The 27,636-nt window shown below is 43.7% G+C and overlaps 1 protein-coding gene across 2 annotated transcripts in view; it reads right to left on the reverse strand.

Annotated features, from left to right (window-relative positions):
- Positions 1–1,696: 1,696 nt before the first annotated feature.
- The window catches only part of LMX1B (LIM homeobox transcription factor 1 beta), a 355,391-nt gene continuing 329,451 nt past the window's right edge, over positions 1,697–27,636 (reverse strand). The window contains exons 3-8 of one of the 2 annotated variants that reach the window (XM_033959805.1): positions 22,594–22,826; positions 19,840–20,018; positions 16,081–16,158; positions 15,267–15,333; positions 14,425–14,565; positions 1,697–2,210 (exon numbers count right to left, since the gene is read on the reverse strand). In XM_033959805.1, the coding sequence (XP_033815696.1) occupies positions 2,053–2,210; positions 14,425–14,565; positions 15,267–15,333; positions 16,081–16,158; positions 19,840–20,018; positions 22,594–22,826 (856 nt within the window). In that variant the 3' untranslated portion in view covers positions 1,697–2,052. Of the gene's footprint in view, positions 2,211–14,403; positions 14,566–15,266; positions 15,334–16,080; positions 16,159–19,839; positions 20,019–22,593; positions 22,827–27,636 lie in introns of both variants that reach the window. The other variant, XM_033959804.1, reaches the window with a different exon arrangement.

Genomic DNA, 27,636 nt, shown 5'->3' on the forward strand with positions numbered 1-27,636 from the left:
CAGCTACATTAACTACTCTTAGCACATCCTCTGGCAACACGTTCCAGAGTTTAACTATTCTCTGAATGAAAAAAATATTTCCTCCTATTGATTTTAAAAGTATTACTCTGTAAGTTCATCAAGTGTTCCCTAGTCTTTGTAAATCATGATGTAGTAAAAAATTGATCCACTTGTACCCGTTCTACAGCACTCAGGATTTTGTAGACATGAATCATATATCCCCTTAGCCATCTCTTTTTCCAAGCTGAAGAGCCCTAACCTTTTTTTTCTTTCCTCATACGAGAAGAGTTCCATCCCCTTTATCAAGAGAGATCTGTCTTCAGAGGCTACAATGACTCCAGTTCTCTTCCAAATCATTACAGTTATTAGAACACTCAACAAAGCATTAAACTCCTCACCTTCTGTTGTTCTAACATGTGTTTTGAAACTTCTTCTGAAGCCTCTCTTGACAAGGAACACAAAGAGATGAAATGAGGCAGGAGGGGCATGACACATTTTAAGAGCCCCCCAAATATCTATGATTAATTACAGGTGATAAAGTTTGTAGAGGCATAGTTGTGTATCAGTCACAGGAGAAAAAGCACTGAGGACTCCAATTGTTAAGGGGGCAACAACTGGTACAAGAAAAGATGATAGAAAAATATTATCCTAGCTTCCTGTTGAGAAAGAATGACTGAATCTGTCAACTCATCCAGAATGACGGTATTGTCAGGGGAATGGAATTCCCATCAAGGCCTCAGGAGACACTTGTGTTACTCATAAAGGTGACTTAGGAGACAGAATAGAGCATCAAAATTTAGAGAAATGCCAGTAAATGCAATGAGTAATTATAGATGCCTCCTATAGTATGTAAAATAGAAATAAAAAAACATTGACCTACCATTTAAAATGAAATATTTCCACAACAATCTTTTTCACCATTTTGAGATATTTGTAATGAGATTTCTTTTGTAGAGCTTAAAAGATCTATAGTTAAATGGAAAAGCAAAAGCAATAAAAACATGTGTGTGTCTGTTTTTTAATAACTCCACATGGCCTTTTTTTGTAGCTGCCTACATTTCTGTTCTTCATGCAAAATAATTTTTTAAAATCCCATTTAATTCCACATGCTTTGACAATCAGGACTTGGTCTGAGATTTGGAGATTGAAATTACATACAAAGAAAATGTTTTTTTCTCTCATCTGTTTTATTAAATAAAAGGGTTTTTTTTCGGAGGGGATGTTACCCTTCAAGCACCTTCTTGTATCCAATTATACTTCCAAGTTTATATATATTTCTCTCCTGAACGTGCAGTGCCTGTGTGAGATACCACCATTCCTCATACGATATAGCTAATCCTGCTAAGTCTCATTGATGAACCACATCTTAAATATCATACAGTGTGGAGGGTTATAAACTAACAAGCTGATCTATATTTATATAGAAAAAATTGTATAAGGAAAACATATGCACAATACCACATTTACATTAATGCCTAACAGATCAAATGACTGACATTGTCTACAATGAAATGATGATCCATGCAGTACAAAAAAGGGACGATGCCTCCTGCTTCATAATATTAGCTGTCTTGCTGTCAACCGATGCCAATAGTAAATGGCTGGTTTTGTGTGTGTATAAGTGTGTGTGTGTGTGAGTATATATATATATATATATATATATATATATATATATATATATATATACTCACACACACACACACATATATATATATTTTTTTTTAAATGCCCCAAGGAAAGCAATGTCATTTCACAAAGTCATGTATAAATACTGTTTATGTTTTTCAGGTTCTATAAGAAAAAAAACGAAGATCCAGATTATAACTTGGAGTTCTAAGAGCTCATGCTGTTTTGTACATCCTGAAGGAAGTCAATACGTTCTGCGTCTTGTTGCTTTCTTTTTGTCATCGCCCCATGAGTGATCTTGGGCAGAACTGATGGAAGCAATCATGGAAAAAAAAGAACTGGGATGGGGAAGGGGTGTAGAGGCAGTACTGGAAAACAGTTGCTGTGTGCTGCGATGATCCCGGATATTTCTATGTTATTTAACGTTCATGATGCGAAATAGGAGCTCTGCATTGAATAAAGCCTGTCAATGGGGTTTCCTACTCTAGCCTGCATGGAACTGACTTCTGATGAGGCGAGAAAGCAGTCGCTCAGGCTGGTCAAAGAGGTATCGCTGTCCATGTCATGGAATATAGAGTCATTTCCTGCAAAGAAAATGGGAAAATTAAGACAGGTATACTCTTGGTGCAAAAGGATTTACAAGACAGTCTTAGAGGAGATGTGAAAAATGCAAGGCCGAATTGCAAAGTAGAAAAACCTTTCCCCCTCTTCTTCGAAACTGCGCTAGCAGTTTTTAGCACAGAGCTGCGCTGAATGGCCCGTGCTGTTCTAAAGGTTTTCCAAGTCTTTGCAGAAATGCATTGAATTTCCCCCAGCCAAGCTGGCAAAAATTTGACCAGATTACCGTATTTTCGCGGATATAACGCGCGCGTTATACGTGATTTTACGTACCGCGCATACCCCTCGCGCGTTATATGCCTGAGCGCGGTATACAAAAGTTTTTAAACATAGTTCCCACCCCGCCCGACGCCCGATTCACCCCCCCAGCAGGACCGCTCGCACCCCCACCCCGAACGACCGCTCGCACGCGCTCCCACCCGCATCCACGATCGGAGCAAGAGGGAGCCCAAGCCCTCTTGCCCGGCCGACTCCCCGACGTCCGATACATCCCCCCCCCCCGGCAGGACCACTCGCACCCTCACCCCGAAGGACCGCCGACTCCCCAACAATATCGGGCCAGGAGGGAGCCCAAACTCTCCTGGCCACGGCGACCCCCTAACCCCACCCCGCACTACATTACGGGCAGGAGGGATCCCAGGCCCTCCTGCCCTCGACGCAAACCCCCCCCCCCCAACGACCGCCCCCCCCCAAGAACCTCCGCCCGTCCCCCAGCCGACCCGCGACCCCCCTGGCCGATCCCCACGACACCCCCACCCGCCTTCCCCGTACTTTGTGTAGTTGGGCCAGAAGGGAGCCCAAACCCTCCTGGCCACGGCGACCCTCTAACCCCACCCCGCACTACATTACGGGCAGGAGGGATCCCAGGCCCTCCTGCCCTCGACGCAAACCCCCCTCCCTCCAACGACCGCCCCCCCCAAGAACCTCCGACCGACCCGCGACCCCCCTGGCCGACCCCCCCACCCCCCTTCCCCGTACCTTTGGAAGTTGGCCGGACAGACGGGAGCCAAACCCGCCTGTCCGGCAGGCAGCCAACGAAGGAATGAGGCCGGATTGGCCCATCCGTCCTAAAGCTCCGCCTACTGGTGGGGCCTAAGGCGCGTGGGCCAATCAGAATAGGCCCTGGAGCCTTAGGTCCCACCTGGGGGCGCGGCCTGAGGCACATGGCCCAAACCCGACCATGTGTCTCAGGCCGCGCCCCCAGGTGGGACCTAAGGCTCCAGGGCCTATTCTGATTGGCCCACGCGCCTTAGGCCCCACCAGTAGGCGGAGCTTTAGGACGGATGGGCCAATCCGGCCTCATTCCTTCGTTGGCTGCCTGCCGGACAGGCGGGTTTGGCTCCCGTCTGTCCGGCCAACTTCCAAAGGTACGGGGAAGGGGGGTGGGGGGGTCGGCCAGGGGGGTCGCGGGTCGGTCGGAGGTTCTTGGGGGGGGCGGTCGTTGGAGGGAGGGGGGTTTGCGTCGAGGGCAGGAGGGCCTGGGATCCCTCCTGCCCGTAATGTAGTGCGGGGTGGGGTTAGGGGGTCGCCGTGGCCAGGAGGGTTTGGGCTCCCTTCTGGCCCAACTACACAAAGTACGGGGAAGGCGGGTGGGGGTGTCGTGGGGGTCGGCCAGGGGGGTCGCGGGTCGGCTGGGGGACGGGCGGAGGTTCTTGGGGGGGGGCGGTCGTTGGGGGGAGGGGGTTTGCGTCGAGGGCAGGAGGGCCTGGGATCCCTCCTGCCCGTAATGTAGTGCGGGGTGGGGTTAGGGGGTCGCCGTGGCCAGGAGGATTTGGGCTCCCTCCTGGCCCAATATTGTCGGGGAGTCGGCGGTCCTTCGGGGTGGGGGTGCGAGTGGTCCTGCCGAGGGGGGAGAAGAATCGGACGTCGAGGGGGGGCATCAGGCTTTCAGGATGGGGACAGGACTTCAAGGGGGGACAGGCAGATCTTCAAGGGGGACAGGCAGACCTTCAAGGGGGACAGGACTTCAAGGGGGGACAGGCAGACCTTCAAGGGGGGACAGGACTTCAAGGGGGACAGGCACGGAGAGGCGGGGCAGTGCACCGAAAGTCAGGGCGGGTGAACGGTGAGTCGGGGCAACCAGAGGAGAGTCGGGGCAGTGCACCGAAAGTCAGGGTGAGTCGGGGCAACCAGAGGAGAGTCGGGGAGGGCGAAAGGAGAGTCGGGAAGGCCAGAGGAGAGTCGGGGAGAGCGAAAGGAGAGTCGGGGTGGCCAGAGGAGAGTCGGGCAGCATGCGCGTTATATGCCTGAGCGCGGTATAGAAAAGTTTTTGTACATATCATCGTGATTTCTGCGCGCTATACCCCTGTGCGCGTTTTACAATGGTGCGCGTTATATCCGCGAAAATACGGTAGATGCAAGCTTCTCTTTTGAAAGTCTCTTAAGATCATGACAAAATAAAAGATGTCTATTCTCATGATATTCTTCTCAAACAAACTGTATTCACTTTTATTTGGTTTTATCTGTGATGTCTTTTTGTGATGCTTACCTCCTTGCAATTTTTAGGTATAATAATCAAAAAGTGAAATAGATCAGTGGTATGTAAATAAAAGGTGGGTTAAGGCAGTGGTTCCCAACCCTGTCCTGGAGGAACACCAGGCCAATTGGGTTTTCAGGCTAGCCCTAATGAATATGCATGAAGCAAATTTGCATGCCTATCACTTCCATCATATGCAAATCTCTCTCATGCATATTCATTAGGGCTAGCCTGAAAACCCGATTGGCCTGGTGTTCCTCCAGAACAGGGTTGGGAATCACTGGGTTAAGGTATTAGCTGGGAAGTATTCATAGGTGGCACTATGGGGTACTATGTGGCAGAAGTCGTGTTATAGCACCGCTCTTAATACAAGATTAGTCTTGTGATAGCAGGAAATATCATTTAATTAATGAATGTAGTTATCAATGTGGGCTACCGTTAAGATGTGTTATTTTACCACTAACTCATTACAATTAAAGCACAGGCCTCATTTTTTTTTTTTTTGTACAAACTGTTTATTCACAAGAGCAGAAAATACACGCATAACATAGGAATCTCAATTATTTTTTTTTCAATACAAAATAAAAGGCAACCACCCAACCTAGTTATTAATAACTGAGGTTAACAGTAAAATATAGTAATATGTCTTAATAAAAGCCTAGGTTGTTAACTTCCCCTCAATTTTTTTTTTTGCCAATAGGAGGTGGGTTGCATGCTTTCCCTATACTTGATATGGCAATCATCAGTCTACACTCTGCACTGAAGTGAAGGATTCTGGTAGCATATACTGTAGTTCCCATGAAGTGTCTGTAGCAGTCTAGCTTGCTTTAATTTCCCAACAGTGGCATAGTAAGGGGAGTGCGGACCGCCCAGGGTGTCAAGTCTGTGGGGGGCACTGGCACCTCTCCTCCCCACCTCGCCACATCATGCCACGCTCACATCATCCCTCCCCGCCACCCTGTACCTCTGTTTTATCTTTGCTAGCGTGAGCACCGGCTGCCTGTTGCTTGTGCCAGCCTGGTTCCCTTCTGAATCACTTCCGGGTCATGGGGACAAGAAGTGATGTCAAAGGGAAATCCAACGCAGGTGCGAGAAGAATGCTGCAGAAGTCGCTCACACTGGCGAAGATTAAGAGGGAGAGTGCAAGTGTGGAATTGGGGGCAGGAAGGAGCAGGGGGGCGATGTGGAAAGAGTAGGGGCGCAGAGAGAAGGGCATGGGGGAGGCGCCAGTGCACCTGGCAATTCCTACCTTTACTACGCCACTGTTTCCTAATAGTAGATGTACTGGTGTTCTAGGGCCCCATTTAATATTTATGATACTATTTATTTCACAGATAGACTTGTGATTTGAGTTCTGGGAATTAATGCTGTTATGTTAGGTTTGCATTGTAGCTTCTGGCAGGGTTCTATGTTATTTCAGAAAGTGTCTGGAAGTGGAAGAAGAGAGTGAATTTCCTCAGGAGAGATTACAATATCGATATATATTTATAGAAAATTGTAAAAGGACGGATGTACTATTGCAGAATACAGAATGTGTGCTACACAACTGGAGATGTAGGTTTTATATTGAGATTCTGTGCAATTCTGTGTTGAATCCAGTCGTCACTCCTATATAGACAAATTGGTTGAACAAGGCTATCAATTATAATGGTAGATTTATTGGGTAGTTCATACTGGTTGGGGGCTTTCATTATGCACAGAACGCTCCAGGGGATTTTTATTGTAGTGCCTTTCATAACTAAATGTGTGTTTTGTTGGGGAGAGGGAATGTTATATGGTGGTGGGTATGATGTAATGAAAATTATCTGACTCATTGGCGTAGTAAGGGAGAGCGAGGGGCATCCTCCTCTCCATCCTCCTCCTTCCCGACCACCCCCCTCGCTGCACATGTGCAGCCCTTCCCTCATACCTCTTTAGTTTTTCCTGCGCGAGCAGCATTACGAACTTGCTGCCCGCATCAGTGTTGCATCTCTCTGATGTCACTTCAAGGCCCCGCACCTAGGAAGTGATGTCAGAGGCATAGCTGACATGACATGGGCAGCAAGCTTGCGCTAATGCTTTTCACCTGGAAAATTAAAAAGGTACGGGGAAAGGAAGGGAAGAGGGGGTGCGCAGATGGCAGGGGTGTTCGGGAGGGAGCGGGGAAGGGCGGAGAAGAGGATGGGGTGGGGTGCCACCACCCTGGACGCCACTTACCCTCACTATGCCACTGCTCTGACTTGCTCCCTTCCATCCTAGTTTGCCCCCTGCCCCAGTTGCACTCCAAATATTTCTGTTTAATGACAACACTGAATGTGTTGCCCATTTTCAAAAGCAACAATACAGTATAATTAGACTGATGAAAGTAACACTACTAGCTGAATGTGTCCATAACATGGAAATAAGCACAGGTCTATGCCACATAATTTTATGGAAATGCTATTGATGGATCACACAGAGAACATGACTATCTGGGTGGTGAAATGTATATTTAGGCCTCAGTGTGTAAAACTAGGAAAGAATTTCATTAAAGCAATGGCATTTAGTGTTGCTGAAGATGCATGTAGATAAACATAGCATCAGCACAAAAGAGAATCCATTATAGAAATGTTTGGAAATAACAAGGTTCCAATGAGAGCACTGTCCCAAGTATAAGTAACGCACGGGTTGATTTGCGCATATACAAGTATTTACATATATGTGCCTCTACTTATTCTCAGAGCAGAGGTAGGTAGTGCTCTTACAATGAAATATCAGATATATCCCCATGGTTAAGACATCTTTTTATTTACTTAAAATAAACTGTACTATCAAAAAGTACTTTGATAGACTCACATTTAATCCAAGCTTTAATTTTGTTCAGAATGGACTACTGTAATATAATCCGATCAGGATATACTAAAGGAACTATAAAGCATTTATAGGTAGTTCAAAACACTGCAGTTCGACTGATTTATTCATTAGGCAGATATGACTTGGTTAAACCTTTTTGCAATGGAACTGCATTGGCTCTCAATAGCCGCCAGGATTCAGTTTAAGTTAGGGGTAATGATTTTTATAATCTTGAATGGTGAGGCTCCTTATTATATGATGGAGTTGATCTGTTTACTATTAGGCAATAGATCTGATCGTTTAAGAGAGCAGGTATTGTTCAGCTGTCCTACCATGAAAAATGTTAAATTTACAAAATTTCAGTACTCTTCATTCTCTTACCAAGCTGTTTTTGTTTGGAATTCTCTGCCATTAGATACAGTATATGAAGAAACAGGAATTATCAAAATTTTATAATGATGCTTAAGGCTTTTCTATTCCATAAATTTGCATTATTTTATGGATACTGATTTTAAGTTTACTGTAATTATTTATTTAACTCTGCAAGTTCTTGGATTAATGGTTCAATTAACCTTGGCAAAGAAACCCACAAAGAACTAATTTTGGTATTTGCAGGCTATAAACTCTGTATATATAAGGGTACAGTCGTATATATCCAACAAAAACCAAAAAACACGTACTGTATATTTAGTTTAGCAGAAGGACTTCATTCATATCATATCAAAAGACACCACAGACAAAAAAAATAATAATAAATAACAAAACGGAGAAAAACAAACCTCATACATAGGCAGCCGGGACTATGCAAGTGCTCTAAGCCACCTGTATCATCACTGGTTTGAAAAAAAACTCCATGCATAATTATATAAATATTTTTCATTCACTTCAAAAGCTTATTTTTCAAAATTCATTTTTGTCTCATGCATCAAAATATATATATAGAAATCCAATCTGTCTAAAATTGGTTATAATGGCAACAGCCTAGTATAAATGTAAATATCAACACTTCTAAGTAACATGAAACCAAATTAAAAAATTAGATCAAGCTTGGAAAAACTTATCTCAAAATTGCGGCACCATATTTTCATCCAAATTACTGCTTCCCGACAGAAAGCACTTCTGTTTTGCCTCAAAAAGACACTTGCATAGTCCCGGCTGCCTGTATATGAGGTTTGTTTTTCTCCGTTTTGTTATTTATTATTATTATTTTTTGTCTGTGGTGTATTTTCTTATGATATGAATGAAGTCCTTCTGCTAAACTAAATATACAGTACGTGTTTTTGGGGTTTTGTTGTAGAAACTCTGTATAACATAACATATAATGAACATTTATAGATCTGGTCGTACAAGTGCAGCTAATTAGGGAGAGATCTCCTGAAAGCCCAGCTTTGTCTCAAGTGAGGTAGTTTTGAGTGTCAGAGAGGTGGCCTGCACATTCCCATCAAGCACACTTTCAATCTCAAGTCCCAAACACACCTTAGCCAGGGATGATGAGGGGCTTCACTCTGCAGCTTCTCAGTATTTCTCCTCTCTTATCTCACCTTCTCCTCCTCTCTGAAAGCTCCATTCATTGGGTAAATCTCACTTATCTGTACCCTTCTCCTCTACTGCCAGCTCCAGATTCTGTCCCTTCTATCTTGCTGCACCATATGCCTGGAAAAGACTGCCAAGCTCCGTCTCTGGCAGTATTCAAATCTAGGCTCAACCCACACTTTTTCTAGGCTGCTTTTAACACCCATCTCCCGCTCACTTGTACAGTACCTATGTCTGTTTCATCATTCCCTCTGTGAGAAATTCTCTAACCCCTATTTGTCCTGTTTATCTGTTTTAATTAGATTGTAAGCTCTATTGAGCAGGGATTGTGCCTTACATGTTTAATGTACAGTGCTGCATATATCTAGCAGCACTATAGAATTAAGTAGTAGTAGACTTGGAACAGATATAAATGAAAACAGGGGAAGGAGTGGAAGAAACCTAACACAAACACTAAATTTAAACCTCTCCACCAAAATACGCTAAGGGCTCCTCTTACAAAGCTGCGCTAGTGTTTTTTAGCGCATGCATCAGATTAGCGCGCGCTACCCGAAAAACTACCGCCTGCTCAAGAGGAGGCAGTAGCGGCTAGTGCGTGTGGCATTTTAGTGCGCGCTAATCAGCGCGTTCAAGGCCCTAACGCACCTTTGTAAAAGGAGCCCTAAATAACCACTGTGAACACTCGAGGAACGCAGAGAGAGGGGTGACATGATCGAGACATTCAAGTATCTCACGGGCCGCATCGAGGTGGAAGAAGATATCTTCTTTTTCAAGGGTCCCGCGGCAACAAGGGGGCATCCGTGGAAAATAAGGGGCGGGACTCCAGGAAATTCTTTTTCACTGAAAGGGTGGTTGATCGCTGGAATAGTCTTCCACTTCAGGTTATTGAGGCCAGCAGCGTGCCTGATTTTAAGGCCAAATGGGATAGACACGTGGGATCTATTCACAGAGAAAGGTAGGGGAGGGTCATTGGGGTGGGCAGACTAGATGGGCCGTGGCCCTTAACTGCCGTCTATTTCTATGTTTCTATCTCATAGCAGAGAAGGAAAAAGCCTCAGATCATGAAGTGCCAGCAACAATCTGTGCCCTTCTCCTCTACTGCCAACAGAGCAAGGAAAAGGGAAGAGCCTGTATATCTGTGAATACAACAGTTTATCATATTCTTCTTTATGCTTAATAAGCCTGAAAGCTTTTTGATATACTGACTCACATATTATTATTTTATTTAGGTATTTATATACCACCTATCAAGGTTATCTAGGCGGTTTACAATCAGGTACGTAAACATTTCCCTCTCTGTCCCAGTGGGCTCACAACCTATCTAATGCACCTGGGGCAATGGAGGATTGAGTGACTTGCCCAGGGTCACAAGGAGCAGTGTGGGATTTGAACCCACAACCTCAGGGTGCTGAGGCTGAATCTCTAACCACTAGGCCACACCTTCCTCCCGTATTAATTTGTTTTCCTAGATACGGTCATAAATACCCTGATAAAGTGGTCATAGACCATGAAATGCAGGCCACCATAATGGGGGCTGTGTTATGTATTAAAAAAGAAACAATATTTCATAAGGAGCATTGAAAGTTTTTTTTTTTATGCCTCTGATGTGTGTGTGTGTAGAGCCATTGTTGCTGGCACTCCATGATCGGAGGTTTTTTCCTTCCCTGCTATGAGAGAGTGTTCACAGTGGTTATTTAGGGTATTTTGGTGAAGAGGTTTAAATTTAATATTTATATTCTGAATTACAGGCCACACTGCTTTTTTTGAATTTTTAATTCCTGTGTGTTGTTATCTGAACATATGAATAATCCATTTCTTAACTGTTCTTGTTTAAGTATATATATCATCTGATACTATTTATATGTGCAAAGAGCACCCAAGAACTCTAAAATTTACTGATGGAATTAAAGTAGAGGTTTCTACCATGGCGCTAAGGCCCAGATTCTGTACAGGTCACCCGGTCTCAGAATCGCACACTGAAAAGGCTTCGAGTTATTCAAAATTCAGCAGTTCGGATGATTTTTGAATTGAAAAAATGGGAACATATTACTCCCTATTATCAAAAACTATATTGGTTACCGATGGAGGCAAGAGTTTTGTTTAAATTTTCCTGTATCTGTTTTAAATCAATATTTGGTATGGCTCCTGAGTACCTGGTCTCTCATTTTTTTTCTAGATCATTTTAACAGGCCTACATGTAGAATCCATATGTTTGTTTACCCAACAGTAAATGCTTGTCACTTTAAAAGATTTCTGAATAGAACTCTTGCATTTCGGGCAGGCAAATTGGTTGGGTAATATTATTATGCGTGCTCAATCTTATTTTACTTTTAGAAAATTAGTAAAAACACAGTTGGTTGATCAATTTGTAACCTGATTCACTGTTTTTAATCTTTTATCTTGTATGTATTTCTGATGATATGTATATTATTTTTTCACTGATTGTCCAGTACTTCTCATTGTAAACCACCTCGAACTATTATGGCTTTGGCGGTATACAAGAATAAATTATTATTATTATTATTCAGAATCACCCTAAGCCGCCTAACCACCATGACTCTCTAACTGGTGCCCATGTTACAGGCACCAGTTAGAGAATCGCGTTGCCGCTGAGCTGATCATGACAAGGGAATCTCCTTGCTGCAATCAGTTTAGCAGCCGTATCAGAGAACCTGTTCTCCCCCCTCCCCCCCATTTTAGGCGGCAAAAAAAAAAAGCATCCTAATTGGCTGATAGACAGCGGTAGGCTGCTTAAAATCGGGACACCATTTATAGAATTTGCCCCTAAATGCTCCAATGCTGTTCCAATGCTCATAGGAATTCTATGAGCATGGTAACAGCGTCGGAGCATTTACCGCTCTGGGCCATGGTAGAAACCTCCACCGCACCGTGGTAAAGAGGGGGATAATTAAAGGCTACATTTTTCTAATTAATCCATTCTTTTCTCTGTGTAGAAGGACTATCTGGGGGATACTGACCTTGGCAATAAGCTTACTTACAAATGTGCAGTGTCCCTTCCATAGATCAAATATTTATTCTGTTCTGTCATTTGTACTAGGCAAAAGAAATTTTAAATGTTTTACCCTTGGTTGTGAGGTCAAACATACATCTTTGTGGTTTCAGATATATTTGTTTCAAATTATAAAGTAAATGTAATTATAAGAGGGTTGAGAAAAATCAAGTTTTTGTCTTGCCTCATGTGGCTCGATGCCTCAGTTAGTAATTGATTAGAAGTGTGACTCCTGACAGCTTGTGGAAAACAAAGCACATACCTCCAGGTTCTATAATTTAAAAAAAGTGTGCAAATTGATGCTTTAGTGCGGGGGTAGGAAACTCCGGTCCTCGAGAGCCATATTCCAGTCGGGTTTTCAGGATTTCCCCAATGAATATGCATGCAATCTATTTGCATGCACTGCTTTCAATGCATATTCATTGGGGAAATCCTGAAAACCCGACTGGAATACAGCTCTCGAGGACTGGAGTTTCCTACCCCTGCTTTAGTGCCAAAGTTGTGCACACTGGTATAGAATAAGAGTAGTATGATAATCGGCTGCTAATTGGACTTAATTGGCTGCAATTGGAGTTAATTGCCACTAAGTAGCATCAGTTTACATCCCCCACACAACTTCCTTTCGTTGCTTTTCTATAACCTGGGCATGGAAATTTGAGGGGGCCTCTAAATAGGCAAGTAGAAATGCTGTCTTAGGGCTAGATTCACAAACGGGCCCGATCCAGGCCCAATCCGGGCAGGTCCGATGAATTCTTAAAACAAAAATATGCAGATGGGGGCGATCAGAGGAATGCCCCCCATCTGCCTGCCCGGATCGCTGGTGTGCGATCCCCACGCACACGCAGACCATCTACTTTCCCTGCAGATGGTCTGCGCATGCGTTTTGTGTCCGGTTTATTTTTTCAGACTCCTCGTTGGCGACTCTCCCTCTCCCCCCCACCAACAAGTCGGTCATCGGACCGCACGGACCCGCCTCTCCGCGCACCCCATGCTCTCGCGCCCACAAACTCCTCGCTGTGAGCCCGCGGTTTTAACCAGCTTAAATCCCGCGGATTAAAACCACGGGCTCACAGGGCGAGACACAGCGGGGCGGCATTTGGGAGACACGAGGCAGAGCAGGGCGGCATTCGGTCACACAGCCCCCCACTAAACTTTTTTCATGAAAAATAATGCATTTTCACCCTTTAATTTTGCATTTTCTGTTCCATAATAGCCGCTTAGTGCATATTTTTCCAGTGACTAAGGGCTCCTTTTATCAAGGCGCGCTACGGGGGTTAGTGCATCAGCCATTTCATCACGCCCTAACCCCCGCGGTAAGCCTAAAAACTAACGCCTCGTCAATGGATGCATTAGCGACTAGCACGGCAGGCGGTTGAACGTACGGTATTCCGCGCATTAACCGCCTACTGCACCTTGATAAAAGGAGCCCTAAATGTGGAAGCCCTATGCAGAATCTACCCCATAGTGCTATTAACTAAAATGGGATTGAGAAATTGGGTTTTTTGTTGTATTATTGTATGTAATTTATTTTGTACATCTTAGGTATGCCCAGTTCTCTTATTGTAATCTGCATTGAACTATTTTAGGTATATGCAGGATATAAAAACTGTATTGATATTGTTCATGCGGCTTTATTTTAAATTTGACACCACTAAGATGGACAGGTTCTTTCAGATATATGGTAACCTACTAGACCTTGACAGATTATAATTAAAAGGGTAACTTTCTGTAACTATAGGCAGCTTTGAAGATCCAAGGCAGCTGGAACCTGGGGGGGGAGGGGGGGTGTCTTTGAACTTCCTAATTGGCAAACTTTAACAAAGCCATGAAAACCAGGTGAGGGCATTTCAAAATGAAATCCACCTGCATGTTGTTCCTAGCCTGCCACATCCTAGTACTATTTTTCTCTGCACTGCAGGGGTGTAGCCATAGGTAAGCCCACTCTCTACCTCCTGCTGAACTGGAATGATACACAGGTAAGGCTAGTCTCAGTTAGGGCACTGGTCTATGACCTAAGGGCCGCCACGTGAGCGGACTGCTGGGCATGATGGACCACTGGTCTGTTCTTATATTCCCACCCCCTACTCTGGACTCATATCCAACTAATCAAGGGCAGCAACAAAGGAGAATGAGGGGAGGACTAAGAGGGGAGTCAACAGCCACACTGCCTAGTGTCCATCTATATTAACCTCAGGGGTCTCCTAAAACAAATAAACAAAGAAAAAAAACAATCCTGCTGCACAGGATCCTCAAAGAAAACAAGAGTAGACCTTCAATGTGAGAGCATGGAAGCTTCTTTCTGAATGCAATGCTCTGTCCTAAGCCTTACCATAAGGGTTCATGTGGTCACCTGGCATTTGAGGAGGGGTCAGACCCTGCTGAAACGGATCTGTGCTGTAGCTGTTTTGATCCATTGCTACAATTTGCTGCTGCGGCGTTACAAGTGGTGTGTAAGATGTCATCATCCCTTCCATTCGATTGGACATTACTTCTGCAGAACAATGAGAGAATTAATTGAAGCTTTTTACTTACTTTACTATTGATATTGTAGTTCTCTTTTCCTATTTTTATTCAATGTTAATTTAGATTAATTTTAGTAAACTGCATAGGTGTCATGTCAAATCAGTTTATCAAATGTAAATTAAACTTGGAAACTTGGAATTTGTTTAGCGTCTTTGGTTGGGATGCGAAGTAAACACAGCAGACTGCCATGGAAGATGACGTATTAGACTGAATTTTTTGCCCTCCTCAATAGTTTCTCACAAAAAAAATCCAAAAAAAACCCCCAACCAATAGAAATTTCACAGGATCAGTGGTTTGGGGGTTTTGTGTAATTATTTTTCACATAAAATCTCTTTCATGAACCCCCCCCCCATAGGTTTTAGCTTTCACAAATAATCAAATATTAATTTTTTGGGTGTTTCTGCTAGTTTTTGTTTGATAATGACATGCGATGACATGGAATATATATCTTTGAAATTTCCCATAACATTGCAAATTAATACCAGTCCCTATTGAGCACTAACCCCCTAGATAAACTGTGAATAAACACAAACCACAGAAACACGCAGACACAGCGGACTGTAAAAGAAAGCCATTTTCATTACAGACCATGTTGTGACTGCAATTTGAAAATGAAAACGATTCTTCCATTTGCATATTCTTTTTTTTCTATAGCAAATGTCGACTCACCCTGTCCAAGTCTCTGAGAGTTTTGCTGTTCTTGCTGTTGTTGATGCCTTCTTGCGAGTTTCTTCATCTGAAAAGGAAAATATATTCCCTTATTTCAGTACAACAACAGGCTCATGTATGGTGGCAGATCAAAAATATGAGAGTTATATGTTGTGCCAATGTGGTCGTTCTTCTTGTAAAGTGTAATGTATTTATTCTGCCCATTTTGCAGTACAGTATCCTAAATCCAGGTGATGGAAAGCTTAAATCGCAGCATTAGAAATGCAATAACAGATAGAATATGATGAAGTTCTTAAGATCACACATAATTGGAAGAACTATGACAGGATTAATTATACTTTATGGTGAGTAAATGTGTGTACCACGTATAAGTATGAAAGAATGATGGCGGAACGTTTGGAGACTAGTAAGTCCTTTAATGAGGTATGGAGTCCATAGACTACTTTTGTTGCATTACAGTAAGGGTCACGTTTCTTCCCTTTTCATTAGATTTCTTTACACATCCAGGGAGGATGGGTCGGTAGGGGGAGGGAAATGTACTTTGAGGAGTTAAATTATTTAATTATAATATTGAAATCACATCATATATTTTATTGTATTAATAATTAAGATGAGGATGGGAGTAAATGATTGTTTAATATGATAGTTATTAGTGTGTTCTATGCAGTATTTTATGATTTACCAATTGTATTGCACTATCAAAGTTCGAAAATCAATAAAGCTTTAAACAGCAAAAATAAAAGAGATGATGAATGATTCCAGTTTGCTCCAATCGTGTAGTTTTTGGCTTGTGGCAGAAATCTTGGCAACGCACCTTTGCTCTTTGATTCTGGAACCAGACTTGAACAACTCGCACACTCAAGCCCGTCTCCGCTGCTAACGTTTCCCTTACCTGCATGAGTAAAGGTAAAGAAATCTACTTATTTTTCCTGTGAAGCCCATCTGCATTTTTAAGACTCTGGATATTTATTTTTTAAAAATTGTACTTCTGTAATTAGGCAAAATTGCACAGGTAACTCAACCGTTTGGAAGTGCGCAAGAATTTCCATACAAAGGACCAGATTCAATGAATGGCACCCAAATTTGAACAACTCAGAGACTGTCACCCAAAGTGGCTCTAAAGAATATTCTACCAGAAATGTAAAGAAACACACCACTTATAGAGATGCTACAACCACCTAAGCTTTTTTACTTATTTTTAACTTATTTTTAACTTTTTTATCATTTTAACAGAATTTTCTTCAGAAAAACTTCTCGGTTTGCCTCGGTTTTGCCTCGGTTTGTCTCGGTTTAGCCTCGGTTTGGAAAATCCTTTGCAGCTGAGAACAGTAAGTTACACTCTGTTTTAGGTGAACTAGGATAAGAAACGTTACTAAGTCAGTTTCTTCTCTCTTTTCTGTATTATTTACAGCTGAGAACAATGCTTGAATGCTTCTGCCCTTAGCCCTGAAGCAGTGGACTAAATGTTATATCCGCGAAACGTTGGCAGGCAGCGGCAATTATTTGACAGCATGACAGCACATAAAACGAACGCTGAGATAAGTGCTTGGTTGCTAGTTTTTTCAAACTCAGGAAGTGTTGCATCCACAGCTATATATAAAAAAAGTAGTTATTTCAAAGATATTTATGATAAAAACGTTTTGAACTATTTATTATTAAAAATTGAGTCTCAGGTTTTTTAGCCAATGACTGGAACCACGGAGCGAAAAAAACCACGCTGAAAGATAAGTCTATGATAAGACTGAGCGTGGGCTCCTACTCTGAGGCTTTTTCCTGAGTGAATACAGTATAATAATTTTTCTGAAGAAGTTTTTCTGAAGAAAATTCTGTTAAAATGATAAAAAAAAGTTAAAAATAAGTAAAAAAGCTTAGGGGGTTGTAGCATCGACCCAAATTTGAACACCAGAAAAAAAACTAGCACCCAGCACTATTCTATAAAGGATGCTCCAGTACATAGCATAGTACATAGCACTGATTCGTGTGCTCAGATCTGGGTGCTAGGACTTATGCCTGCTGAAACCAACCTGCTCTTTTATTAAGGCGTGCTGAACACGCGCTAAACGCTAAAATGTGCGCTCCCGCTTGTGCCCGCTCTGTTTTCTAAATGTTTTGTCAGTTCTCGCGGGACTCGCGAGAACTGACGCAGCCATTTGGAGGGCAGCGCGTGCCCAGGCGGGAGCGCGGGGGGGCTTACTGCTGGCGTCCGCGCTCCTGGCCTGTGCGCCGCTGGCGAGGGAGGGTTACACGCTGGACCACCAGGACATTAAGCGAATAGGGTATGGATATTTAGGTTAGGTAGGGAACACTTACAGGTCATGGACCTGGGGGGGGGGAGGTCGCCGCGGGAGCGGACTGCCGGGCACAATGGACCCCTGGTCTGACCCGGCAGAGGCAATTCTTATGTTCTTATCCTATGGATGGGTTAGCAGTTACCTGCTGCCCAATTCTATAACACTATGTACAATTTTCCAGAATGCCCCTGACCTGTCCATGCACCTTCTCATGGTTACACCCACTTTGGGTTGCGCACTATGAGATTTGGGCATGCAATTTTAGGGCTCCTTTGACAAAGCCGCAGAAGCGAGTCCCAATGTGGCAAATGTGACACAGCCCATAGGAACTGAATGGGCCCTGTTGAGTTTGCTGCTACCGCGGCTTTTTTAAAGGGGCCCTTATAGAATAGCATGTAACAAGATGCATGTATAAAAATCAATCAATAATAGATTAACAGCCAATTTTTTACATTATTTGGCTAGTTACCCAAATTAGGTGCATGCGTATCTCAAGATCGATCCAAATTTGGGAGAAAGGGTTTGCTCTGGTTGCCCACACAGCTCAGTGGCGTAGCAAGGGTGAGAGGCTCCCGGGCGGAGGTGCCCCTTCCCTCATCTCTTCTCCCCCCCCACTCCTTTCCTGGTCCTGCCTACCATGCGCCCCCCCCCCCGGCTCCTGCCTGCTGTACGCACCCCACTTCCCTTTCCTTCCCCCGTACCTCTAGTTGAAATTGTTGCTTGCGGCAGTCAACAACATGCTCTTCGCGACCCTGTCGGCTTTCCCTCTGACATCACTTCCTATGCGCAGCACCCAGAAGTGACATCAGCGGGAGTGCCAGTGGGGTAGCGAAGAGCACTTTGTTGAGCGCCGCAAACAACTTCAATTGGAGGTATGGAGGAAAGGAAGGGGGGCTCATGTGGAGGGGAGTAATAGGAAGAGGTGGGGGGGCAAAGAAGAGGAAGGGTGCCAGTGCCCCCACCAATATGGTACCAAAGGCAGATTGTCCCCTCACCCCCCCCTTACTATGCCACTGCCTTTCATTAGGTGAGCGCAAAAGGAGCTAATGGAACATGCAATGCTGGTCATGCAAACATTACTAAGCAGGGAATTTCACAGGGGTTATGAGCGAATAGCACAGCTGGTTTTAAGAAAGGTTTGGACAAGTTCCTGGAGGAAAAGTCCATAGTCTGTTATTGAGAAAGACATGGGGGAAGTCACTGCTTGCCCTGTATCGGTAGCATGGAATATTGCTACTCCTTGGGTTTTGGCCAGCTACTAGTGACCTGGATTGGCCACTGTGAGAATGGGCTACTGGGCTTGATGGACCATTGGTCTGACCCAGTATGGCTATTCTTATGTTCTTATACTAAAGCCCCTCTTCCAGTGAGTATAGTCCATCGTATTTGATTCTTTTCCTTTTATGCAACAGCACTTTATGGGGGTCTTTTACTAAGGCACGCTAGCCAATTTAGCATGCGCTAAATGCTAACGCATCCATAGAATATAATGGGACGTGTGCTAAATCAGCTAGCGTGCCTTAGTAAAAGACTCCCCTATATTTTATAGGGTCAAAAGATTTGTTCAGTTATTTGGGGGAGTTATCCAAACTTTGTAGTTTTAGAATTCCCCTCCCATGGGCCCCTTGCAGACCAGCTAAATTTTGTCCAGGCAAAGAGATGTGATGTTGGGAACATTCTCACAGTATGGTTAAATTCTGGATGGTTAGTGCTAATAATCAGTGCTAGCCAACCAAAACGCCCAGAGAAATAGCCATAAAATTGCAAGCTTAAATTTAACCAGGCAACTTAGTTTAATTTTTGGCCTAATAATCAGCCTGATTATTAATTTTGAATATCAAGATAGTTGCTTAGAAAGGGTGTCTAGTTAGCTTTACACACACATGGCTTGCATCTGTAATTATATGTCATTCTGTTTCATGAAAAATTACTATAACTCTTACTGTTAACACTAACACATTTAAAACTAATATATTTTTATTTAAAAATAAATAACTAATATCTGCCTTGTACACAGACAGGGAAATAGGGACATAGATAAGATAGTAAATGATTAATTGGTAAGATAACTGATGCTTACAGCTCTCCTTTAAAAATATATTTGTAATGACACATTTCAAAATGGCTTCCTAAGTTTATCCATACAAACTGAAGTAGCAAAATGGCTGCCTCCTAAAAAAAAAAAAAAAAAAATTCAACAAGCACTGCTACTCCATTATTAAACCATCATCACCACCACTCACAAACAAGTCAATTTTCAAAGTACATAAACCAAAACCTACCTTCCTACAAGGTTTGGAGGATACTTCAAAAGATGCTTTAAAGGCTCGTCTCTGTTGTGTGGTAAGTATCGTTCTTGGTCTTTTAGGTCGTCTTGGATCTTTTCCATCATCACTGCCTTTTCCTTGGTTAATCTGTCCTTTGCTTGGCTTTATATCTGCATCTTCCTCATCACTTTTAACTGGTGAATTGCAGGGGAAGGGGTTAAAATTAAAGCTGAGGTTTTTTTTTTTTGTTTTATTGCATTTATATTTGTCACCTTGTATACACTTCTTGGAGTGAAAAGGTAAGGGGTTCATAATAAAAAAAACAAAAACGTCTAAAAAGTGGCCTAAATGGGTACTTGGATGATCAAAAAGCCTGATCGTCCAAGTACCCATAATCAAAACTTAGGCCTTTCCCCTGCCTCTAATGCATAGAGCAAAAAGAGGCGTTTTTAGAGGAGGGGAAAGGGTGGGCGGGAGGTGGGCCGACCTATACCTAGGCGTACAGCAGGTATAACCAAATGTTTAGGCAGATTGTCTAGTCGGCACTTATACGTTTTGACTTAGACCAAGTCAAAACAGGTATAAGTGCCGAAAAAGGGGCCGCTGAACTGATCGCTGCAGCTCAGCAGCCCCAGCAACCTGCCTACCGCCTACTGAAACTATCGCTGCAGGAGAGATGGCTAATCTCGGCAGGGCATTTCCCCTGCCGGCGATCCTCACCCCGAAGTGACGCGGTTTGGAGGGGGGTGGGCAATCACCATCATGGCAGGAGAGATGAGCCATCTCTCCTGCAGTGATCAGCCCTCCCTCGTGACTTGATCTGGGCAAGAGGGAGCCCAAGTCCTCTTGCCCGGCGGTACCTCCACCTGCTGATTATGATGGGACAAGAGGAAGCCCAAGCCCGCTTGCCCCACAGAACCCTGAAACCCCCCCCCCCACCAATTACAATTGGGCAGGAGGGAGCCCAAGCGCTCCTGCCCAGGTGAACTCCCTACCCCCCACCCCCACTAAGATACGGGCAGGAGGGATCCCAGGCCCTTCTGCCCTCTATGCACCCCCCTCCCCCGAACACCCCATGAACCCCCGATCGGCTCCCCCTACCGACCCGCGAGACCCTCCACCAACCCCTCAACCCCCCCCATCCCCAGTCCCCCTCCCTGTACCTTAAAATCGTTGGCCAAATGGACGGGTGCCAAGCCCATCTGTCCGGCAGGCCAGCCATCCCAGCAATGGCTGGCCTTAGGGCCTGATTGGCCCAGGCGGCTCAAATCCGCCCACAGGTGGGGCCTGAGGTGCCTGGGCCGATTCAGGTTGGCCCAGGCGCCTCAGGCCCCACCTGTGGGCGGGGTTTGAGACGCCTGGGCCAATCAGGCCCTAAGGCCAGCTATTCCTGAGATGGTTTGCCTGCCGGCCGGACGGGCTTGGCATCCATCTATCTGGCCAACGATTTTAAGGTAAGGGGAGGGGGATTGGGGGTGGTGGGTTGAGGGGTCGGTGGGGGGTCTCGTTGGTCGGCGGGGGGTCTGATTGGGGGTTCAGGGGGCGTTCGTGGGAGGGTGATACGTCGAGGGCAGGAGGGCCTGGGTTCCCTCCTACCCCATCATAATCGGCGGGTGGGGGTGACGCGGAGCAAGAGGGCTTGGGCTCCCTCTTGCCCCGATAGTAGTCAGGGGTTCGGGTTGCCGCGGGGCAAGAGGGCTTGGGCTCCCTCTTGCCCCAATCGTAGTCGGGGGTTCGTGGTGCCGCGGGGCAGGAGGGCTTGGGCTCTTTCCTGGCTGGATCGTTGTAGGGAGGGGGGTGGTGTGGATTCTGTAACCGGTGTTCTTTTTGACAGACACCGGTTACAGAATCCAGCTTTTAGGCAAAGGACTGGTCCTTATCAAGCTTATTTCCCTCCCTCTCCCTTCCATGATAGAGCTGGTTTATATTGATATGGTTATACTTGGGGAAGAGATGTGTTGTCACAGTGCGGTGGGGAGTTGCCCGATCTAATGAGCTTGTAACATTGACAAGTTTTATGTTAAGATGGATGACGTGTTTATAATGGCAGGGACTCGGCAAGAGCCAAGACCAGGGAACTGGTAGTTCACAGTTAGTAGGTTTGGAGCTGGTTCAATGGGATACCAGGTGGCTTGGGTTGGCATTCCATCACTTGGCTAGTAAAATGGCAGATGGTTATCTGAAATGTTGGGGGTTGTGTTATACAAGGTTAATTTGACAAGTGGCTCGGGCTTTTTTGTTTCTGTTCTGAATAAAGCAAAGTTTAAACTACATTCTTGTTTATGTATGTGTTTATTGGAGGAATCTTGGGGTGTGTGGGAAATAGGTGATGGAAGGTGCAATACCAGTTACTTAGGTTATGAACGTGTGAAAAAACAAACAAAAAGTCTGCAAATCAGAGAACAAGTTCTAACAGAGTAAAAATGAACCAAAATGCTTTGTCCTGTGCATATCATTATAAGAGATTGAAAACTGCCCTTCAAATAGTTTTACTAGGGCACTGTATTTAGTCGTAAATGTCAGAACTCCCCAAAATGTAAGCTGGTCAGGGGAGAAAGCAATGCATGTATGTTGAATATTCCAAGATATTTAACTATTCCCCCTGCGGAGCCCACTGCAGCACTAACAGGAGCAAATAGCACAGGGAGTTTTGTGCCCTGTACAAAAGCGCTCATATGTTTTTGCCATCAGGTGTCGCACTAAAAATTTCCTCCAAAGCAAATGGTTCAGAGAAAGACAATTCAAAGCCTGCGAAAAGCAGAGGCTTACCTGAGTCGGAATCGTCAGGGCTGACTGAGCTTAGCAAGTCCTTTTCTCTCTCGTAGTCACTTTTGCAGAGCAGTTGGCCTTCTTTCAGAACAAATTCGTCTCCTTTCCTCAACTGTCGCTCACAGACGCAACAGCAGAAGCAGCTCAAGTGATACACGCTTTCCAGGGCCCTCATAACAAATTCCGTTGGCGCAATTTTCTCCATGCAGCCGCTGCACTTAGCTGCAAACAGTCTGCAGAACAGAAGTAAAATACAAACAAAAAACAGAGTTAATCGTCTGCTTTTATAATTTTATCAATAAAACCTGGTAAATTACAAGTAGAGTAGAGATGTGTGAAACCTGAATTAGGTCCCCTTTTATCAAGCTGCGGTAGGTTTTCTCATCGCTATTCACTGCGGTAAAAGCTCCGGCGCTCATAAGAATTCTATGGGCGTCAGAGCTTTTACCGCAGCGGCCTGCGATTTTTTTTTAAAAAACCTAAAAAGGCTTCATAAAAGGGGGGCCTTAGCTTGTTCAACTCATGAAAGTTTGTCAGTTTGTAACATCGATCCACCAAATCTTTTGAAGGGAAAAATAAATAAATAAAAGAAACACAGATCAATTGTGCCCCTTGCCCTTGAATTGGAGGAGAATTTGCATTTCAGTTCCAGCAAGTTCTGCCAATTTGAGGTCAGCAGCAGATCTGAAAACATTTAAAGGGAAAATAAAAGTTATCATAAAGATTCCTGCATGGGTAATAATCTGAAAGCTGGATACAGAAGGGTACATGATTCCCCATATTCTGTTTTATTAATAATAATAATAACTTTATTTTCTATACCACCAACACCCAAAGAGTTCTAGACGGTGTACAAATAAGAACTGGACAATCAGTGATAAAAATACAATGAGCAAAAGACAAAGATATAATTACATAGTTCTTAGACAGATAAGAATTTCTTAAACAAATAGGTCTTTACTAGTTTCCTGAAAGAACAGTATGATTTAGTTTGAAGGATCAAATTATCTAGCCAAGATTGAGCTTTACCCGCTTGAAAGGCCAAGGTTCTATCAAAGAACTTCTTGTAACGGCAGTTTTTTGGGATTCGGAAATATAAATAAGCTGCTACAATGAGTAAACTTGACCGATCTATACAATTCAAAATGAGAGATAACGTGGAGATAATCCGGACAACAGTTTATAACAAATGCAGGCAAATTTGAATAATAGTCTAGCTTCTAGAGAGTATCCTTCGCGTGCAGAGTACTAAAAGGCAGAGCATTTTCCACAGTGATGTAGTGAAGGTGAGTGGCCCCAGGGGCGGTGGTGCCCCTCCCTCCCCCTCCCGCACGCGCACCCCCTTCCTTTTCTCCATACCTTTTTAACTTCTCCAGCGTGGGATCCTAGGCGCAGATCCTGGAAGTGAAGTCAGAGAGAGCGCCGATGCTGACATGGGCAGCAGCCTCGCGCCGGGGAAGCAAAAAAAGGTACGAGGGAAGGCAAGAGGCGCGCATGACAAGAAGAGAAGTGGAAGGGAGGGCGGAGAGGAGAAGAGGTGCCCTGTCCGGGGTGGACTACCCTCCCTTATTATGTCATTGATTTTCTACATATCTCAGGGTTGTCAATAGGGAGACCTCATGGATCAATCAGAAGTCAGCAGTGTTTACAGATATATATTCATTTTAGACTCAAAAATTTAGGGTTCCTTTTCCAGCTATATCGGGCTCATTGTTGTTTCGGAAATATAGAAAATGATGGCAGATAAAGACCACGCATCCTACACAGTTTCCAGTCTTCACCTACTTCAGAGCTCTACATCCTTTCTCTCCCTCTGAGATCCTCTGTGCTTGCCCTGTGGTTTCATGAATTTAGATACCGTGCTCATCTCCACCATCTTTGTTGGAAGCTGTTCCCTGTCTTCACCACCCTTTCCATAAAGAAATATTTCCTTAGGTACTCCTGAATCTATCCTCTTTCACCTTTATCCTGTGCTCTCTGTTCTATTGATATTTTTTCAACTGAAAAAGATCTGCCTCCTAGGCATTTATTTCATAAAGTTATTTATCATATCTCCTTTCTCTCATTTTTCTTCTGAAGTATATATACTGAGAACTTTTCATCCCTATATGGACCAGGAAAAGTTAAATATTTTCACAAAATATTTTCATTCTTTATAGATAGACAATCTAAGTCCAGTTCCAGAGAAGACTTACTCCCTCTTCTACAAAGCCGCACTAGCGGCTGCCACGTGGTAATGACCCCAAAGCCCATAGAGATTTAAAGGGCTTCAGGGCTGTTGCCACGCGGTTTTGTAGAAGAGGGGGGTTAGAGCTTAATACTGCCTAGGCCACCTTGGGTTAAATTTATTTGGAAATTAACTCTTGTTTGCCCAGGTAAGAATATCATTGAATATACTGTAGAGATAAATATCAGTAAACAAGATTTGAACACTCAGATTTTTCTCCATATATATAACTTCATGAAGAACAAAGAATCTTTAAGAGACATGTTATATGAATAAATATATATATATATTCGAGTTTGGTAAATAAGTCTATAGCGCTGCAGAAAAGAATTGCTTTTTAGAACTAGAAATAGATAAATGCATGATTTCTTGGGGACAGCAAAGGTATTTAAAACATTTAAAGTGGAAGGAAGAAGGTTTTTATGCCGATGATCGAAAGAAAGAGTATCAGATGCAAATAGTTAGCCCCAATAATTTCTGAGGCTTTTCCTCCTTCAAGATCTGGAGGTGTGGAAGGCCCTGATCGATTTTCAGAGGATTGCGTTCATGAGGAGCTAGCTAAACTAAAGGTGAACAAAGCGATGGGGCCAGATGGTGTATATCAGAGAGTACTGAAAGAACTTAGAAATGTTCTAGCAGCTCTGCTGGCTGACCTTTTCAAAGCTTCTCTAGAGTTGGGAGTGGTACCAGAGGACTGGAGAAGGGTGGATGTGGTCCCTCTCCACCAAAGTGGAAGGAAGAAGAAGGGATCATTGTAATGCTCTGTTTTGTGGGCTTCCATAAAGAGTGTTGAGGGCATTGCAAATTGCACAGAATGCAGAAGCTAGAGTGATTGGAGGTCTCTCCCGTAGAAAACATGTGACGCCTTTGCTGGCTAACTTGCATTGGTTACTAGTAGCTTGGAGAATTCAGTTCCAGATACTGGTGCTAGTGTTTAAAGCCTTGCGGCAGGAATTGCCAAAAGCTGTGGGTAACTTGATTGCCCTTTATGTACCTTCTCGCTTTTTGAGGTCTGGATCTCCGCCCTTGTTAGAAGTGCCTTCTTTACAAGCTATTACAACTGTGACAATTTGTGTCCGAGTTTTTAGTGTTACAGGTCCATGATTGTAGAATCCACTTCCTGAGCAGCTTTGTCAGATTCTTGCTTTGTTACCTTTTCATAAGTGCCTGAACTGGGAGTGTGTGGCACAGTGGTTAGATCTACAGCCTTAGCACCCTTAGGTTGTGGGTTCAAATCCCACGCTGCTCCTTGTGACCCTGGGCAAGTCACTTAATCCCCTCATTGCCCCAGGTGCACTAGGTAGAGCTTCAGCCCACCGAGACTGATAGGGAAATATAATAAAATACCTGAATGTAAACCACTTAGGTATATAAATAACTATTATTTTCAGGAGGCCTTTGGTAATTTATAGAGGAGATACTACAACTCTGCAGCTATTATTCTTTTAGGGAGTCATAAGAGAGAATGTTTTGGAATGTTTTTGTTAATGGGTACATGTCTGGTTGTCTGCCTAGTTATGCTTATTTATGTTGGTTGTAACCTGCAAAGATTTAAATGTTTTAAATAAAATAAATAATACAGGCCAGTAATTCTGACTTTTGTGGTAAGTAAACTAATGGAAATGCTTTTAAAACAGTGAGGTTTCAGGAATCCAGTGGATTACAGGACCCAAGGCAACATGGATTCACTAGAGGCATGTCTTGTCAGACAAATCGGATCAATTTCTTTAACTGAGTGACCAGAGAATTGGATAGGAGTGCACTAGTTTGTATTTAAATTTTAGCAAAGCCTTTGACACTTCCACACAGGCATCTAATAAATAAACTGAGGGCCTGATTCTGTAAAGGACGCCAATATCCTAAGAAGCGGCCGCCAATTGCATGTCAATCATGCATCGGCGTGCTTTATAGAATTGCGTCTACATTGCTGAACAGACGCCTTAAATGTAGGCCAGTATTTTGCAAGCCTATATTTAAAGTGTCTATCTCATATCTATGGAGACACGTAGAGTTGCTTAAGCATGACCAAAACCACTTCCAGGCAAAACCATGCACCTCTGTAGATGTGCTATAGATGCCTAGAATGTAGGTGTCCTTCCTCGCACAATTTTTTTTTAAAACAACGTGCGTCCTGATTGGCTGCCAAACGGTGGTAGGATGCCTACTGCTGCCTGCAATCGAGACATGTATTTAGAGAATCAGGCCCTGAATGCCTTTGGGATGGGCCCCAAAGTGACAGACTGGATCAGGAACTGGTTGAGTGGAAGGCAACAGAAGGTAGTGGTCAATGAAGATTGCTCTGAGAAAAGTGATGCTACTAGTGGTGTGCCTCAAGGTTCGGTTCTTTTTAACATTTTTGTAAGCGATATTACTGAAGGGCTGTCAGGTAAGATTTGCCACTTTGCAGATGGTACCAAAATCTGCAATAGAGCAGACACTCGGGTGTGAATCTAGCGAATCTTGAAGAATGGTTTGAAATTTGACACTACTCTTTCATTTTAGACACGACTCTTTCATTAGAATTGCAAGTGAATAATGTAGTTAAAACCATACTTTTAAAGCTTAAGCAACTTCATTATGAACATCTGTTGTTTTTGGAAGACCATTCAGGCTCTTATTTTGTCACAGTTGGACTACTACAATAGTCTGTACTCCACAATTTCAGTTAAACTTCAACAGAAATTGCAAATTCTTCAGAACGCAGTTGCCAAATTGATATTTCGATTGAAGAAATTTGACAGGGCTTCTCCAGTTCTTGTTTGATTACTTTGGTTATCAATTCACATGTTCTTTTTATATTAGCTTATATAATTTTA

The sequence above is a fragment of the Geotrypetes seraphini genome, chromosome 10 (assembly GCF_902459505.1).
Source record: "Geotrypetes seraphini chromosome 10, aGeoSer1.1, whole genome shotgun sequence".
NCBI classification, from domain to species: domain Eukaryota; kingdom Metazoa; phylum Chordata; class Amphibia; order Gymnophiona; family Dermophiidae; genus Geotrypetes; species Geotrypetes seraphini.